General features: G+C 45.9%; 1 protein-coding gene across 1 annotated transcript in view; it reads left to right on the top strand.

Annotated features, from left to right (window-relative positions):
• Window positions 1–8,427: 8,427 nt before the first annotated feature.
• The window catches only part of LOC105987059 (myomegalin-like), a 37,819-nt gene continuing 26,859 nt past the window's right edge, over window positions 8,428–19,387 (top strand). Inside the window, exon 1 of the mRNA XM_013018216.1 lies at window positions 8,428–8,546. Within this exon, the coding sequence (XP_012873670.1) occupies window positions 8,527–8,546 (20 nt within the window). The 5' untranslated portion in view covers window positions 8,428–8,526. The remainder of the gene's footprint in view (window positions 8,547–19,387) is intronic.

Genomic DNA, 19,387 nt, shown 5'->3' on the forward strand with positions numbered 1-19,387 from the left:
CTTTTTACTTGACTTATGCAACTGAAATACTGTAAATATTGCTACAATAACAATAAAAACTTTAAAAAGCATAAAATAGGCAGTGTGGCCAACTTGACAGCCTGTCTCAAAAGTAATCATCTGGTGATTCTTGTCTATAACCTTGGCTACTCAGAAGGCTAAGATCTGGAGGATAGTGTTTTGAGGCCAGTCTGGGCAGAAAAGTCCAAGAAACCTCATTTTCATAATAACTAGTAAAATACAGAGCTAGGAGCTTGACTCAAGTGGTAGAGTGCCAGCCTAGCAAGCTCAAAGTCCTGAACTGCCAAGAACAAAATAGAATACCAGAGCAGAAAAAGGACTGGAATAATGTAGCTCAGTAGTAGCAAGCTTTTTTGAACTCTAATCATAATACCACCTGTCACTAACCACAACCAGGGACCGCACAGTGGGATGGAATACCAGGCCAATGAAATGAGAAAGAGGGGCCGGGAAGGTGTCTCAGTGGTAGAGTGCTTGCCTAGCATGCATGAAGCCCTGGATTCCATTCCTCAGTACCACATACACAGAAAAAGCTGGAAGTGGTGCTGTGGCTTGAGTGGTAGAGTGCTAGCCTTGAGCAAAAGAAGCTCAAGGACAGTGCCCAGGCCTTAAGTGCAAGACCAAAAACTAGCAAAAAGAAAAAAAAAAAGAAATGAGAGAGAGAGAGAGACAGAGAGAGACACAGAGAGAGAGAGAGAGAGAGAGAGAATGGGAAAGGGGGCACCAGGGGATCCCCAGCTCTCCAGCTTCTGAACTCCGAGTTCTCATTAACAAGCTTATTTATTTAGTTTAGTGCAGGGTAGATGACAACAGGTATGTGCAGAAAATAAGGTATCAATCTACCTGTGGTTACAGCCATCAACATGAGGTATCGTTTGTACACATAGTGATAACTGACTTCCTTCTGGTCAGGGAGCAGAGGGAAGTGATACATGTTTAACTGTAACACAGACATTCACCTTATTTCCAAGGTCTCAAGCCTTTAGTGTCCAAACAGCTCAGACTTAAACACCCATGGGGTGGTAGCTTACACATTTGTCTTGCCTCCACTGTTTGACCTTCCCAAGGTCCAGCTCTCAGACTGCTGAGTGGTGATGAGGTGGCATGCCAACCTCTTAACCCTTTCCTGGTGTCACAGCTCAGCCTCAGAGTTCCCTACACCACCAAACACACACACACACACACACACACACACACACACACACACACACACACACACAGTACAAGTTCTTGAAAAATTACCTTCTAATTATTTCATGGCTGCATGTGAAGCATCAGCTTTTCAGCCCGGGCTGGCTTTGAACCACAGCCGTCAGATCTCAGCCTCCTGAGTAGCTAGGATTACAGGCAGGAGCCACTGGTACCCAGCTTGCAATAATTTTCTGTATACCACAGCTGTGATTTAGAGTAAACCTAAGGTCTTCTGTGCCTTTCATTATGTCACTTATTGATGTAGTTGAAGTATTTTATTTTAATTGAAAGAAATTATTCTAGTGGTCAGTGTTGGATGTGTTTGTCTTTGTACCATATTGGGAAGAGCTGGGCTGGGCTTGGGGAATTCTTCCACCCAGGAAGGACTGCAGAGGCTTGCTGGTCTTTGTCTAAAATTGCCAGATGTTCCACACTGCGCTCAGCTTAGTATTCAGCCTTTTTATATGCTAAAGTGAAAAGGAAAACAAGAGTGAAATGCAATGTGAAAATTTTCTCATTAATTACTTTTCTTGATTGTGTTGTTTTCTGAAGCTATATGTTAATATTTTTGAACCCTTGCTAGCTGGAAGAAAGGACAAACACAGCCGTTTAAAATGCTAAGAGATAAAACACGGTAGAGGGATTTGTCTGTTGCCTGTTTTGCCTTGGCTCTGGGAGATTTTATTTTATTTTATGTTATTTTTTGGTGGTGGTGGTGGTGGGACTGAGGCCTCACATATTTGGGCAGGGCGCTCTACCACTAAAGCCACGCTTCTACCCGTGCCCTTTTGTGGGTCATTTTGCAGATAGGGTCTTGCTTTGTGCCCAAGCAAAACTGGACAGTGATCCTCCTAGTTGTGCTTCCCTTTGTCACTGGGATGACAGGCAGTTGCCATTGTGCCTAACTGTTGGTTGACATGGAGTCTCTGGACTCCATTGTACTCCTCCGCGGTCCTCAAACCCTCCCCCATGCTCTCCCCCCCCCCCACAACTAATCAGTATTACAGGCTTCATTCATCGTGTCTGACCTGGGAATGACTATTTTGATGAGCCATCTTGGTTATGCAGATATGAGCCTCAAATAGCCGTGGGGGTAGTTTCTGACACTGGTTAAGAAAAATCACTGCAAGTGCTGGGATATAGTTCAGTGGCAAAGCACTTGCTTAGCAATGGCAGCGTCCTGGGTTTGATCCCTTGTACCTAAAAAAGAACACACACACACACACACACACACACACACACGCACGCACGCACGCACGCACACACACCACTGCAGCTGGGCATGGGTGGTTCATGTCTGTAATCCTAGCTACCCAGGAGTCTGAGATCTGAGGATGGACATTCAAAATCAGATCTGGATGGGAAAGTTTGTGAGTCTTATCTTCAACTAACCAGCCCAAAAGCCCAATGTGGAGTTATGGCTCAAGTGGTAGAGTTGCCAGCCTCGAGCTGGTTGCTCAAAGACCATGTCCAGATACCGAGTTCAAACCCCAGGAACAGCACACACACACACACATACACACAGAATTACTACAGAGGAATATGGTCTTTTAATTAATTTGCATGTATGAACATAGAATAATGTAACCTGTTAAAATTATTTTAAGAATGGAAAGTGGGATGGGTTGAGTCATAGAGGAATGGGGGGTTGGTCAGAATACAATGTATACATGTGTGGAAATGTTACAATGAAACCTCCTCTCTTGTAGAAGAATGTATGCTAACACATCCACAGAAAAGACTGAAAGAAAGTCACTGCAGTACTTAAGATTTTAAGAGGTCCAGGTACCTGTGGCTCACACCTGTAATCCTAGGTACTCAGGAGGCTGAGATCTGAGGATCACCGTTCAAAGCCAGTCTAGGCAGAAAAGTCCATGAGGCTCTTATTTTCAATAAACTAAGCTGGAAGTGGTGCTGTGGCTCAACTGGTAGAGTGTTAACCTTGAGCACAAAGAGGCTCATGGACAGCACCTAGTTCCTGAGTTGAAGCCCCATGACTAGCAAAAATAAAATAATATTATAAGGGATGAAATAATCTGCTTACTAGTAATGAAAGCTGACCTGGGAAGAATGGCCATTGTTCTTCCAATGGTTCACCAGAATATCAGCAATACTTGTGTGTGTGTGTGTGTGTGTAAGTAAGAGAGAGAAGACAAATGTGGTAAAATAACTGATTTATCAAGTGCAGGGTTTACAAGATTGTACTATTTTTTCAACTGTTCTACATTTTGAAACGTGTGTGTGTGTGTGTGTGTGTGTGTGTGCACGCGCACGCATGCATGCGCATGCGCTGGTTGTGGGTCTTGAACTCAGGGCCTGGGCACTGTCCCTTTAGCTTTTCCATCCAAAGCTGGTGTTCTATCACTTGAACTACAGCTCTACCTCCAGCTTCTTCTTCTTTTTTTTTTTTGGTGGTTTGTGGGGCTTGAACTCTGGGCCTGGGCGCTGTCCCTCAGCTCTTCAGCTCAAGGCGAGTGCTCTACCACTGGAGCCACAGCACCACTTCCAGCTTTTTCTGCTTATGTGTTGCTGAGGAATCGAACCCAGGGCCTCATGCATGCAAGACAAGCACTTTACCACTGAGCCACCTTCCTAGCCCTCCAGCTTCTTTTATGGTAATTCATTGGAGATAAGAGTCTCATGGACTTTCCTGCCTGGTCTGGCTTTGAACCATGATCCTATAATCTCGGCTCCTGAGTAGCTAGGATTACAGGCACGAGCCATAGATGCTTGGTTTCAGTATTGTTCCTGGGTCCAGAGATTCATTTCTTGTTCGTATTAGCAGTCTGTTCAATTTTAAAGACAACTCGACAGCGATGTTGCAAGCAGGGAGAATTATTCCTGTAATTCCTACATGTCTTTCCATTTTATTCCAACCCCTTGTGGAAATTTACATACTGCATTTCTCTCCCCTCCCCCAGATCAGATGTACATAAATTGTGGGTGTTGAAAGGAGAGAGGGGGGATGTGTGAGTAAATTACCACCAGCTGTCTGGAAGCTTGGTCATAATTTCTTGAGGTTTTTGTTACAGCTGACAGACAAGCCTTTCCATCAAAGGAGGCGGATCTGAATATGCACGTGTCAGTGTACATATACACAAGCACACATACGGGTATGTGCACACACACTCTGAACGACATGAGATGAAGGTTGGGAGATAAAGGGAGGAAATGGACACTTTTATGGTGCTCAACAACTTCCTTTTTAGAGATTTGGTCTCATATGATGTTCCAGGAAGCTGAGAAATGGAAAATCTGGGTCACTAGCTTACCCTAGAGAGTAGTTGGGAACGGATCTGAAATTAAAAGTTATAACTATAACAGTTATAACTAGTGGTTCACACCTGTAATCTTAGGTACGTACTCAGGAGGCTGAGATCTGAGGAACAAGGTTCAAAAGACCAGCCTGGTATTGCTGTTCATACAGTGAGACCTGAGAATGCAGTACTGGTAGGCAGAAAGTGGACCACACCGTGCGTGTATGGCCAAGTTTTATTAAAACATCAGATGCTTGTGTGCAACATACAGGCAAAGAAAGTGGATGTGCAGTGACGGGGCAGTCACAGGACAGTCATGGGACAGAAAGTTAACCTTAAACAATTTTCGGGGAATGCAGACAATGAGAGTTAACAACCTTTAATCAGTGAGCAGGAAGAATTGTCAACAATTATTTTTGTGATCAAAAATAATAAAGAGAAACAAGGTGCAGGTGGACTCCATAAAAAAACACGAAAGGAAGCTTGAGGCGTTGTTCTCCGGAATTACTTGGAGGAGCACAAAGGGCACTTTCCCCATGTCCTCCACCAAGGTCGCAGCCGGGCATCCAGACCTTTGTCCAGATAGGGAAAGAGCTTCCTCTTTTCCGGCCTGGAGGTTACAGCTGGGTACCCTAACTGTTGTCAGGTTGATGGAGGAGCGTTCTCCTCCATTGTTAGTATATACATCTTCACACAGCACAGGTATCCTCAGGTGGGGTCACGTGAGTCTGTCTCTGACAGCCTGGGCAGGAAAGTCCAAGAGACTCTTATCTCCAATTGATCACCAAAAAAAGCTGGAAATAGGGCTCTGGCTAAACTCATAGAGCACCAGTTGAGCAAAAAAGCCAAATAAGAGCACGAGTTCAAGCTTGAGTACTGACACCGGCCCCCACTCACCCACCCCCATACACACTCACACATACACACATATACACACTCATTCCCAAGTACTAGCAGAGTCAAGGTTGGAATCCTGGTGTCATGCAAACATGTGGTGCAAGAATATTTAAGATGTGCTCAACAATGAATTAAACACTTTTCATATGTGATCTTATTTACTCTCACAGTGGTGCTGTCTGGTATTTATGGTCATTGACAGGGTTTAAGTGACTCACTAGAGCTAGAAATAGAGCTGGAAATGTCTTTCTTCCTTTTTCCTTTCCTTTTTAAAATTTGTTGGGGCTTGAACTCAGGGACTGGGCACTGTCCCTTAGCTTTGTCACCTAAGACTGGTGCTTTACCATTTGAGCCACACCTCCATTTCTAGCGTGTTGGTGACTAATTGGAGATAAGAGTCTCATAGGCTTTCTAGCCTAGCTATCTTTGAACCATGATCTGCAGATATCAGCCACTAGAGTAGCAAGGATTACAAGTGTGAAGCACCATGCTTAGCTTTACAACTTCTTAAAGATAAGGAAGAAAAAAAACATATGAAAATCAACAAACTTAGAAATGATTTTCTGTGGGTATTAAGAATAATTCCAGGGCTAGAAATGTGGCTTAGTGGTAGAGTGTTTGCCTGGCATGCATGAAGCCCTAGGTTTGATTTCTCAGTACCACATAAACAGAAAAAGCCAGAAGTGGCACTGTGGCTCAAGTGGTAGAGTGCTAGCCTTGAGCAAAAGAAAGTCACAGACAGTGCCCAAGCCCTGAGTTCAAGCTCCAGGACTGGCAGGAAAAAAAAAGAAGAAGAATTCTGTTTTCTGTAAACCTCTCTGTACTTTTTCAACGGTCTTACAATAAATATGTTATGAAATGTGTTAATTCAGAATTAAATGAACCTATTTTCTAGCCTACATCTGAATCCCCACAGTTCACCTTGTTAGAGCTACTGCTTTAAGGAATGCATGTCTGACTGTAGACAGAGTTCCTCTTCAACGCCCAGTAGCCTGTAATTTGACTGGAGACATGACTAAATTTAGCATCAGCTTTGGTATGAAGGATGGAAATATGACTCTCTCTGCCTGGGTTTTTTCCTCCCTCAATGGCAACAGTAGATTCTTTTCAAGACAGGTGGCCCATGTCTTGTCTAAAGTCAAATTGGATCCTACAAACTTTTCTTGGCAACATTGTAAGCCCAGAGTAGTGTGTTTCTTATTTACTGTTTGTTTGTACTATTAGTGTTTGATTTCAGGGTCTGGGTGTTATTTCTTAGCTTTCTCTGCTCAAGGCTGAAGCTCTACCACTTGAATCACAGCTCCACTTAGAGACTTTTTGCTGGTTACTTGGACATGTAAGATTCTCCTGGAGTTTTCTGCCTGGGCTGGCTTTGAACTGACAACCTCAGATCTCAGTTTTCTGAGCAGTGAGGACTACAGGTGTGAGCCACCAGGTCCTGGTGACTCTGTGGTTTTTAATCTACAAACTAAGTGTTAGGGATTGGGGAGTTCTAGGCTAGGGATCTTTTAGAAAACTCCTCTAAACTTTCTAGTGTTTTGTTACCTGGTCTTCCGGAACCCCTAGTTTAAAGTCTCTCTCAGGAGAGACTTTGGGCCTTTCTTGGCCTTAAATTTGTCATTTGTAAACTAGTATAACTAAATCAATGTTGCTACTTATGGGTACTAGACACCTTTGTTTTTTTAATTAAAAAAATGACCATGTACAGATGTCTCACACCTGTACTTGTATTCCTAGCTGCTCAGGAGGTGGGGATCTGAAAATCTCAGTCCAAAGCCACCCAAGATATATAAACCCAAGAAACCTTTATCCCCAATTAACCAGCAAAATGTGAGGAACAGAGGTCTGAGATGTAGCTCAGTGGCCAAGCGCTTGCCTAGCAAGTACAATGTCCTGGATTCAATTCCCAGTACAAAAAAGAGAGTATAGTTTTTAAAAATACCCAAACAAAAAATGGGAAATGAAGGGCTGACTTAAGCAGTAGAGTACCAAGCAAGCAGAGATGTAGGCCCTGAGTTCAGGCGGGACTACTGGCACAAAAGAAAAGCTAGTGGTCCTACTATTAATAGCAGTGGTTATGTCACTTCATAAAAAGGTCTTGGGAGCTAAAACGGAGCTGCAGGCGCTGAGCACGCTAATGACGGCCTGTCTGCCTCTGTAAACCTGGAGCCACGCGCGCGCGCTCGCGCTCGGAGGCACACAGGGCGGAGGCAGGGCTGCGTGGGGGCGGCCTTTCCCAGGGTCTGCAGCAGCCACTGGTGGGGGGAGGATGGGGTTCAGGGCGCTGCTGGCCCCGGTCCCCTGAAGCTTTCCCAGCCTTCTGGGAGGTTCCAGGAGTCCTCCGCCTCCTTGGAGCTCCAGGGAGAGCCCAGTTGCTGCGGAAACCTGAAAAGAAAAGAGCTAGAACAGCAGAGGAGGGAGGCGTGCTGGGGACAGAGGATGGCAAGGTCATAAAGGGGGGTCCTTCCCCAGAAAGGATCTAGGGGTGTCCCCTAAATCCGGGTAAAACGGGTCACCCCTCAGAACCCCACTGTGCCCTGTATGGTATTAAGGTCTGCATTCAGCCAGGGTCGTCCCTAAATTCTTCCAGACCCCATCTCTGGCTGGTCGGTTACCTGGGGCCAGGTGATGGGGTGGGGTAGGAGAGGGGGATCTCTTCCCCTCTCCGTCCACCCCACATTTCCCCCTCAGCTCCTTGGTCGTATCTCCCAGCCCCAGGGGCAGAGGCCCTAGAAGATTCTCCAAGCCCTCGGACCTTTTGCTTCTTTCCTTCGGGTCCGCGTGAGGGCTTGGGGATCCGGAGGGTGGTCAGGGCTGGGTCTCGTGGGCCGAGTCCGCCCTTCTCCCCTCCACGCAGCTGGGAGCCCCGCCCCGCGCGCGGTTGACAGCTCGGCGGGCGCCCGGTGCCAGCCCCGCGCGTCTCCGCCGTGCGCCCCGCCCGCCGCCCGCCGCCCGCCGCCGGCCGGAGGTGCGGCCACGGCCCGCTGGCTTTCAAAAAAAAAAAAACCAGAAAGAAAGCAGGGAGGCAGACCTCTAGCTCCTCACCACCGTGGCCGGACGAGAAGTTGTGGGGGGCGGGGAGATCAGAAGTGGGGCGCCCTTTGCTCTGGAGACCCTCGCGCTCCAAGGAGTGGCGCCTGGCCAGGAGAGCGACTGGAGGATGGAGAGGACCTGGGCCAGGTAGGTGCATCTGCTGGCTCAGCGCCCTGCAGACTGGAGGGGGGGGGGGAAGAGCTGCAGACTCGGGGTGCCTCTCCCCGCCCCCCAGCGCCTTCGGAAAAAGAGGTCCCCCTCACCAACCGGGCCTGGCATCGCCCACCCCAGCGCACCCCATCCCCACCCACCCCACCCCATCCCACCCCAGCGCGTCCCCAGCCCAGATCCTCAGCCGGGTTCTCCTGCTCCGCGAACCCCGCTTCCCTCCCTCTGCTCTCCACGTGAAGAAGTTTGGGTAGAAAAGCTTCCCCGGTTCTGGGGGTTCCCAGGAGGAGTTCTCCCCCCTCCCTCCCCCGCCCCGCCGGGCCCTGCTCTTGGAACAATGTCAGATTCACCCTCACCCTGACAGCCACGTTGACCTTCTTCCTCCCCCCTGACACACCAGGGCGAAGGGCGGACCGAGGGGGGGCCCCGCATGGGCCGGGAAGGATTCGATCCCCCTGGGGAGGGCAAGCTGGAGGAATTCCGTGTTTCTCCGCCCGCACCCCTTCCTCCAAATACACCTTAAACTGGAGCTCTGAGGTCCCCCCTTTCTCTCCTGCCCCACAGACACACACACACACACACACAGAGACAGACACACACAGACACGTACACAGACACACAGACACAGACACACACATAGACACACACATAGACACAGACAGACGCAGACACACACACAGACTGGCTTTCTGGTTCAGGAGCAGTGGCTGGAGGGGTAGTTAGTTGTATTCAGGCGGTGTTTCGGTCACAGACACACTTCCAGTACCTGGATTTAGCTTTGGAAATTTCCCCGGGATTTTGGGGTAGCCGGGGGGGGGCGCGGGGGGGGGGGGGGGCATGGAGGGTTCCTGAGAGGGCAAGGCTTGTACACACACAGAAAGTCCACCCGAGGCTCACGGGTACTCATTGCGAAAGACTCGGGGTCAGTCATTGATGGGCAGGCTCCACAGGAGTGAGCCAGCCATTTACTGTGAGTTTTACAGAGAGGGAACATTTACAGAGTATATATTGATAGGCGAATTGTACTTTTTTTGTGTGAGTGCCCATCCCACTTTTGGCTCTTTTCTGCTCTTTTCAGGCCTTCCCCCCTCTCTTTCCCTCCCTCCCTCCCTCTCCCTCCCTCTCCCTCTCCCTCTCTCTCTCCCCTCTCTCTCTCTTCCTCTCTCTCTCTCTCTCTTTCTCTCCTTCCCACTTTCCCTCTCCTATGTGCTATGTTTGGGGCATTGCTGGATTTTTCTTTTAAGTGGAAAAAAAAATCAGAGCAGTCTCAAAGCCATCCCTTGAGGGGTCTGTTGGATAGGAGATGGTAGGAGATGGTGGGTAATGGGCGGATGTAGCTGCTCTTCCAAAGCTCTGTAGAGCAGGTGGCCGCAGAGGCATGAGTCCATTTAGAATCCCTCAGGAGGCCAAATCAACACATGGGAGCAGGTGACTACTTCCTGCGAGGGTAAAGGCTTCTAACAAGTTGGTCTGAGCAGAGAGGGGGTTCCTGTCCCTGGATGTATTCAGGTGCAGGCTGGGTGACCCCTTACCCTTTGGTGGTAATGGGGGAGAGTAGCAGATGCCCGTCTCTGTCAGTGCTTTCAAAACAAAAACAAAAACAACCCCCCACCCCGGGTTTGATCCCCAGCAAGTAGCAAGTGTAGGGGCACGCGTCTATAATCTTGCATTCAGAAGGCTGAGGCAGAAAGATGTCAAGTTTGAAGCCCAGCCTAAAACAAAAACATTGACTAAGAGGCGTTGTACTCCTAAACTGACATGTTAAATGAAGCCTTCTGGTACAACTATTTAAGGACAATAAATAAGCTTGACAGTTTAATTTTTTTAAGAAGGAAAGAATCAGCATTATTCACCATAGCTAAGATATGGGACCAACCCAGATGCCCCTCAGTAGGTAATGGATCAAGAAAATGTGATATATATATACACAATAGAATTCTATGCCTCCATCAGAAAGGACAACACCTCATTTGTAAGGAAATGGAAAGACTTTGAAAAAATTATATTAAGTGAAGTAATCCAGACCCAAAGAAACATAGGTCCCATGGTTTCCCTTATTTGCAATGTATACTAGTTAGTATACATTTAGGATAATCATAGCAGACAAGCAGAAAAGGTCAAAAGCTATGTATATATGACTGTATAAGATCACCCTAAGTGAAATGAACCCTAAGATAGGACACAAGAGGTTTTATCTTTGTCGCTGTTGTTTATAACGTACTATGTGATTTTTTTTTTGGTTTCTTTTGTATGTTCTTCCCCCATGGTACAACCCCTATTGTCATGTATTTGATTCCTGTGCCCTGCATCTTGTATATACATTTTCTAATTTGGGGAGGGGAAGGGAAATAACAAAATGCTGAAATAAGGATACAGGTTGATCCATTGTAACAAGGAGCTGTACAAGACACTATGTTGAAAATGAACTTTACAACTTTTGGGGGTGGGGAAGTAGGGAGAGGAGTTGGGGAGGTGGGGAGGTGGGGAGGGAAGGGATGGTAGGGGAAAAACAAAGGAGGGGGAAACAATGCTCCATAGGAAACATAATACTCCTTACCTTACTCATGTAACTGTAACCCCTCTGGACAGCATCTTTACAATAAAGAATATATTAAAAAAGAAAAAAGAAAAAAAAGTGAGCCAGGCATGACAGGGCACGTCTGTAAGCAGCACTTTGGAAGCCCAGGCAAGAGAATATCAAGTTCAAGGCCAGTCTTGGCTATAGAGCAAGTTCTAGAAAAGCCTAGGCTCTATATTGAGTCCCTGTTTTAAAACAAACAAACAAAAAGCTGCTTTCCATATGTGTGTGTGTGTGTGTGTGTGTGTGTGTGTAAATATATATAACAGTTATAGTCAAATTTAGAAAAATCACAAGTCATGTATTTAGAGCCCAGTTAATTACACAAACTTGAGTGTAGCTGTGATGGCTATCACGAATGACAGAACACCTTCAGATCTTCAGCTCTCAGCCCCTGAGTAGCTGGGATTACAGGTGTGAGCCACTGCCGTCCAGGTGGCTACTCTCACTTAATTAGTTTCACCTGGTTTTGAAATGTATGTAAATGAATTGCTTGCTGTCTACTTTTATTTGACTGCTTTACTCAGTCTTATACTTCTAGAATTCTTCTACATTGTACTGTGTAGTTGTGGTTTATTTATTCTTGCTTCTAAATAGGACTGTATTGTATGTAAATGTATTGATTTATTTATCCGCTCTGATGTTAATAGACAGTTTGGGGCTGTTATGATGGTGTTCTCTCTCTCTCTCTCTCTCTCTCTCTCTCTCTCTCTCTCTTTTTGTGTCCATCCTAGGGCTTGAACTCAGGGCTTGGGCACCATTTCTGAGCTCTTTTGCTCAAGGCTAGTGCTATACCACTTTGAGCCACAGCTCCACTTCAGGTTTTCTGGTGGTTAATTGGACATAAGAGTCTCACAGACTTTCCTGCCTCAGCTGGCTTTGAACTGAGATCCTCAGATCTCAGCCTCCGGAGTAGATAGGATTAGAGGCGTGAGGCACCAGCACTAGGCTTATGAATATTTCTTATATTATCTTTTGTGACTATATGACCACATATATTTTGTGAACATATGTACACATTTCTGTTGGGTAAATGTACAGAAGTAGAGTCCCTGCATAATCAGAAATGCGTCTTCAGCGTAAACATTGCCAAATTGTTTTTTGAAGTAGTTACAAGAGAATTTTCGAAGGCAAGTGTCCATAGAGTAAGCATCTAGTGGTGCAGTCCTAAGGGAAATGCAAATTAGAACCCTGTATCAAGCCAGGTGCTGGTGGCTGACACCTGTAATACTAGTGACTCAAGAGGTCGAGGATTTGAGGATTAAGGTTCAAAGCCAGCCCAGGCAAGAAAGTTTGTGAAATTCTTACCTTTAACCAGCAAAGAGCTGGAAGAGGAGGCGTGGCTCAAATGGTAGAGCACCCACTTTGAATGAGAAAACCAAGCAAGGGGAGGAAACCCTGAGTTCAAGCACCAATAAAAAAACAAAAAACAAAAACTGAAGATTAGGAAAGCAAACTGGTCTGTTTTGTTATGCCTATAATTAGATTTATTCTTTTGTGTGTGTGTCCGGTCGTGGGGCCTGAACTCTGGGCCTGGGCGCTGTCCCTCAGCTCTTCAGCTTCAGGCTAGCGCCACTTCCGGCTTTTTTCTTTTTGCTTATGTGGTGCTGGGGAATCAAACCCAGGGCCTCATGCATGCAAGGCAAGCACTCTACCACTAAGCCACCTTCCCAGCCCCCCCTTTTTTTTGTTGATCTTGGGGTATGAACTCTAGGCCTGGGCACTATCCCTGAGCTCTTCAGCTCAAGGTTAGTGCTCTACCACTTGAGCCACAGCGCCACTTCCGGCTTTTTCTGCTTATGTGGTGTTGAAGAATCGAACACAGGTCCTCATGTATGCAAGGCAAGCACTCTACCACTGAGCCACCTTCCCAGCCCTATAATTAGATTTAATAAAATGCAAGCATTAGTCAAACTTGCCTGCTGTGTCTATGAAAATTGGGAAGGGAAGTAGCGTCCTAGGAAGACTGTAGTCCAATTTCAGATTTTAAGATGATAGTCGTGTTTGTTTTCTGCTATGTTTCTAAAGTGCAGCCTTCACTAAGCCCAGATGCCTGTTACCATAGCAACATGAAACTTAACAGGTCTGCATTGATAGCTGCTGTGTATTTAGTCTGCTCTGTGTTAATACTTAGCCCAGAGGCACGACAGACATTTATATGGTCTGGTTAATAGAGTCCAGTTTACAGAGGCCCAGTTACAGCCAGAGATGGCATGTTGCCCTGAAACGTGGCTGAGCCTGGGGTAGGGCATAGGATCTGGTAGCAGCCATTGGTGTGGAGAGAGGTCTGATTCATTTATGCCAGTATCTGGTTGGTATTTTGTCTGCAGCATTTTATATTAGGAAAATGTTCTTTTTCATCATTCTGTGACTGAACCATCCTTGGATATGAACTTTCCTTTTTTCTTGGTTGGTGCTGTTGGTAGTTAATTTTCTGGGTTTTGAGAAGGAAAAATCTGTCTTGGTAATTTCAATCTACTTTGTTTTTATTCCTTTGTTTACTTGTTTATATTTTGTGCCAATTCTGGGGCTCAAACTCAGAGCCTTATGCTCTCATTTGCCTCTTTTTCACTCAAGGCTGGTACTCAACAGCTTGAGCCCCAGCTCCGCTTCTACCTTTTTGATGGTTAATTGGAGATAAGAATCTTAAGATCTTTTTTGCCCAGGCTGGCTTCAAACTGCAATTCTCAGACCTCAGCCTCCTGAGTAACTCTCAATCAGTCCTGGGAGGCTCACCTGGCGTGGCTGAGGAATTGCTGTGTGAGGCCTTGCTGACCCCCAGTCCATTCAGTAGCTTTCCACACCCCACCCCTAAATTTCTATTGAGATCTGCCTTGTTTTATAAATAAAAATTCAAATTGCCGGGTGCTGGTGGCTCACGCCTGTAATCCTAGCTACTCAGGAGGCTGAGATCTGAGGATCGCGGTTCAAAGCCAGCCTGGGCAGGAGAGACTGTGAGACTCCTATCTCCAATAAAACCACCAGAAAACCAGAAGTGGCGCTGTAGCTCAAGTGGTAGAGGGCTCGCCTTGAGCTGAAGAGCTGAGGGGCAGCGCCCAGGCCCAGAGTTCAAGCCCCACAACAGACAAAAAAAAAAAAAATTCAAATTGCGCTCAGAACATTCTGCAAGTTGTCTCAGGCAAAAACAATTTAAACCACATTTAAAGTAAGAAGAAAGTCCAGAAGAAGAGAGGTGTCCTGCTGGTCTGGTGTGGTTCTCTTGGCTTTTGTTTTAAACTCTCAGAAGCATCAAGGGATGTGTTTCCTCAGGCAGAGAACATCTCGTTGCCAGCAGGTTGAGCAGGATCTTAATTTTGTTTTGCTGAGCCATTATGGCCAAAGCACTTGGAGTCACTGACTACAATAATAATAATATTAATAGTTGTGTTTTCATAGTATTGTAATAAACTATGGTGCAGTTTTTCATTAACCTGTCATGTTATTTCTAGTCCTTTGCTCCTTATGCTTTATAGAAATTTCTTTTTTTTTTTTTTTGTCGGTCATGGGGCCTGAGCTCTGGGCCTGAGCACTGTCCCTCAGCTCTTCTGCTCAAGGCTAGCGCCCTACCACTTGAGCCAAAGTGCCACTTCCAGCTTTTTCTGCTTATGTAGTGCTGAGGAATCAAACCCAGGGCCTCATGCATGCACGGCAAGCACTCTACCACTGAGCCACCTTCCCAGCCCCTATAGAAATTTCTTGTGTGACTGTGTCTGTGTCTGTGTGCCTACCAGTACTAGGGCTTGAACTGGGGGCCTCAAACTCTCACTTAACTTTTTCACTCAAGGCTGGTGCTCTGACACTTGAGCCACACCTCCACTTCTGGCCTTTTGCTGGCTAATTAGAGATAAGAGTTTCACAGACTTTTCAGCCTGGAGCTGGCTCCAAACTGCGACCTTCAGATTTTAGCCTTCTGAATAACTAGGACTACAAGTGTGAGCCACTGGAGCTCGTTTGCTTATTGGATTATGTGCAACACCCTTTTAAACCACCTTTAAACTAAGTTATAACAGGAAGTAATGAACTTGTGTTTAGCATACGACAATATGTCACACTTGGAAATGAAGTGGGTTTAGCAAGATCTTCCCACACGTTGCTTTGAGAGTGTCAGGCATTTGGCGCAATGAGAAGAGCATTATCTCCAGTGGACCAAGGGCACTGTAGTGTGATTCACCTTAGTCATCCTGAGCTAAAATTACTGCATGTGGGCTTTCTCAGGCAGTTGTTCCCACCCACATGCTTAGCCCTGCCTTTGCAAGGATGACTGTTGATCCTTCCTCATACCCTCCGTTGGACTATTTCTGTACCTAGTTCTGTGTATTTTCTGTGGCTGGTTTCTGCGGTGTTTTCCATTCTTTTAAGTATTGAAAGATGGACCGTGGCTCTAAGTTTTTAGCAACTAACACTGCTTTTTAGCACTCAGCTGATCTTCGATGAAGAATTTCATAGGTTACAGTCTCGGAAAGCCTGATAGGAATGTCTGTTGGGTTCTTGTTATGAAAGGGATGAGTTCAGTTCTCAAAGCGTGAGGCTATTATGCATTCAAAGCATATGCATCATTGTTGAAGAAGTATGTATTGCCGGGCACTGGTGGCTCCCATTTGTAATCCCAGCTACTGGGGAGCCTGAGATCTGAGGACTGAGATTTGAAGCTCTATGAGGCAGGAATGTCTGTGAGACTCTTATCTCAAATTAATCAACAAAAATGACAGAAGTGGAGCAGTGACTTTAGTGGTAGAGTGCTAGCCTTGAGCAAAAGGAAGCTCAGAGACAGTAAACAGGCCTGAGTTCAAGCCCTAGGACTGGCACAACAAAAGTATGTATTAAATTCATTTTAGCAGATAGACTTCACAGTGCTGGACACATGATAGTGAGTAATTATACAAACCCTTCTTTCATGCCTCATTCTACAAGCTTGTGAGGCATGAGTGAGTATCATTGCCACATTTTGTCCTTAGGTTCCTTAACTTGAATTCACTTCAGTGTTCCATCAACACAGCTGGGGGCTTGGGTACTATCCCTTTGCTTTTCTACTCAAGGCTCGTGTTTGCAAGGCACCAGCAACTCACACTTGGAATCCCAGCTACTCAGGAGCCTGAGATCTGAGTATTATGATTTGAAGCCAGCCTGGGCAGAAAAGTCCATGAGACACTTCCCTCTAATTAATCAGCAAATGGCCAGAAGTAGAGCAACAAGTAGATCAAGCTCTGAGTTCAAGCCCCAGTACGGACATACACACACATATACAAAAGTACTTCCCTTTCGGATGAATACTTAATGTGTAAGAGAAATAAAGAAAGCGAGAGTGAAGACAGGCCGAGGGGGGATCGTGCATCCTCAAGGGGTTGTTGTGGATGCACACAATACCGGTAGCTTGTTGTAGCTCTGAGAATAGGCCTTGCAGGAAATGGCCTCCCAGAATTCTCTTTGGTTACCACTCCCCCTAGTGAATAAACAGTGTTGAGGGAAGGATATAATTGTAGCTTGTGCTGGAGGAAAGTAGATGTTTCTGAATCAGTGCCAAGGCAGTCTTCCATTAGCAGGAGAAGGGAGGCTTCCAGTGATAACCTCTGGGCTCCCTGGAGAGTGGGGGTGGGGGTGGGCTTTGCCAATGCAAAATCCTCACTTTCAAAGGTTGTAATCACAGTCTTTGAGATGAGAATAAAGTGATTCTCTCCCTGTCTTTATTATATAATAGTCTTGGCTCTGCATCTGTGACATCTACCCTATTTGCATTTGAATCCATGTGGGCTTTGTTTTTTTTTATTTTTTTTCAATTTGGGTGCCAAATTTTGGGGGGGCTTGGTATTTGGCAACATTTGGAATGTGGGTGACCCACTTGCTGTCTGTCTCAGTGAGAGAAAGATGGGAGAGGGAGTCTCAGAGCTTGTGCATGAATAGCTGTTCCCACATCAGTTGTGTCTGTAGAATCCTGTTGACTTCCCTGCCTTCCCGTTCATCCCTTTCGGTAAGGGCAATGTCACAGAAGGGGAGGTGTGACTAATCGGATAAAAACTGGAGAGAGGGAAGTATAAAGTAACAATGATTCATTTTTCAGTACAAGAACTATATAAGTAGTCATGACAGTCATTTCCCTTTTAGGGAAATCACATGGCACCTGAGATGTTAGAGAGGAATTTAGTGGTGGTCTATTTTCAAGACCAGGTATTTGGTTCAGAGTGGGAAATTCCCAGTAGCTTGCTTACCTAGCAACTTGCAGATGTGACGAAGTTGAGGCATTGGATGATGTAGAGAGAAAGAGGAAAGTAAGACTTATTCTTCACTTACACAAGAAAAGAAAAAGTCAAGAATTTGGGGAAAAGAGTCAGATTATAGGCTCACGCCTGTAATCCTAGCTGCTCAGGAGGTTGAAAACTGAGTATCGTGGTTCAAAGCCAGTCCAAGCAGGAAAGTCCATAAGACACTTATCTCCAATAAACTATTCAGAAAAGGCCAGAAGTGGAGCTGTGGCTCAAGTGGTAGAATGCTAGCCTTGAGCCTCAGGACAGCACTCTGGCTCTGAGTTCAAGTCCCCCAGGACTGGCACCAAAAAAAAAAAGAATTTTGAGAAAAGATAATATAGCGACATCTGATGGAAACTGTGCCTTCATGATGGATGAGCTGCCTGAGCATCAGGCACTCATAGACCTGGTTTTGGGTTTTGGTTTATGGTGCCAGCTCGAACTCAAGGCCTTGCTTGGCTTTTTCTCCTTCAAGGCTGGTACTCTACCACTTGAGCCACACACCCCACTTCTGGCTATTTGCTGGCTAAATATAGATAAGAGTCTCATAGGCTTTTCTTGCCCATGCTGACTTTCAACTGGGATCTTCAAATCTCAGCCTCTTGAGTACCCAGGATTACAGGTGTGAGCCACTGGCACCTGGCTTGTTTGTTTGTTTTTTTTTAAAATCTAGACAAATGGAGAGAGGAAGGGCGATAGTCATTATATTCAGTGTATATAAGTGAAAATGAAACTTGACACTGTGAGTGAGGTTGGGAAAGACTAGGGAGAGCAATGGAAGAGGTGGCATTAATCAAGATGCGTTGTACTTATAAACTGACATGATGAACTGAAACCAACCCCTTTGTACCACTGCTTAATTTTCAAAACAGAATTGAAAAATGTAGCCAGGCACTGGTGGCTCACGTCTGTTATCCTAACTACTCAAGAGGCTGAGATCTGAGGATCAGGGTTCAAAGCTAACTTGGGCAGGAAAGTCCTAAGGCTCTTATCTCCAATGAACCACTGGAAAACCAGAAGTGAGGCTATGGCTCAAGTGATAGAGAGCTAGCCTTAAGCTGAAGAGCTCAGAGACTGTGTCCAGGCCCAGAGTTCAAGCCCCATGACTGACAACAACAACAGAACATTTAGATTTGGGAAACCAAGACAAGGATACACACATTTTTTTCCAGACCTGGGTCATCAGGGAGAATATACAGACATTTATTTCTGCTTGGTATGTGTGTGTATCTTAGAGTCTGTCTCGACTGAGTCCCATGTCTCTCTGCACTTGGGTTTATCAGATGTTGTAAGCGTTGCATTCTGGGATAATCTGGGTCTCTCCACCATCAGCCCCTCCCCTCTGGGAGCATCAAATTCCTGCCCAACCTTTGGAGCTTCACTCTCTGGCCATTCGACAGGGAACTTGAGCTGTTTAATAGAGCTAAAGTGATTTTAAAAAGAATCTCCTGGGAGATGACATGTATGCCTTTTAGCTCTGCATGCATCTCAAGTGACTGCTCTATCCTAGTAGTTATTGATTCATACCAGGCAGGCAGCAAGCTCAGAGTGGATGTGGCTGGGAGGAGAGGAGAGGTAGCTGGAGGATCAATACATGTAGGCTGATCTGTACCGTGGAACAGGCCCAGTAAGAAGGTGAGATCATGTCTGCCTAGGACCCTGCATCCTTGGACAATATTAAAATGGGTTTTGTGGTTAGGTATTATGTTAGTCAGCTTTCTGTCACTGGATAAACTATGTGTCATAAACAACGTTGAAGACGTTCAAGCAAGCCCCGTGGCTCATGCCTTTTATCTTAGCTACTCAAGAAGGTTGAGAACTGAAGATCACGGTTCAAAGCCAGCCCAGGCAGAAAAATCTGTGAGAGTCTTATCTCCAGTGAGCCACCAAAAAAACTGGAAGTAGAGAACTCCAGCTTTGAGAGGAAAAGCTAAGAGGGAACACAAGGTACCAAGCTCAAGGCTCAGGCCTGGGGTGCACACATACGTGTGCACACACACACA

Source organism: Dipodomys ordii, unplaced genomic scaffold (assembly GCF_000151885.1).
Source record: "Dipodomys ordii isolate 6190 unplaced genomic scaffold, Dord_2.0 Scaffold39, whole genome shotgun sequence".
Classification (NCBI taxonomy): Eukaryota; Metazoa; Chordata; class Mammalia; order Rodentia; family Heteromyidae; genus Dipodomys; species Dipodomys ordii.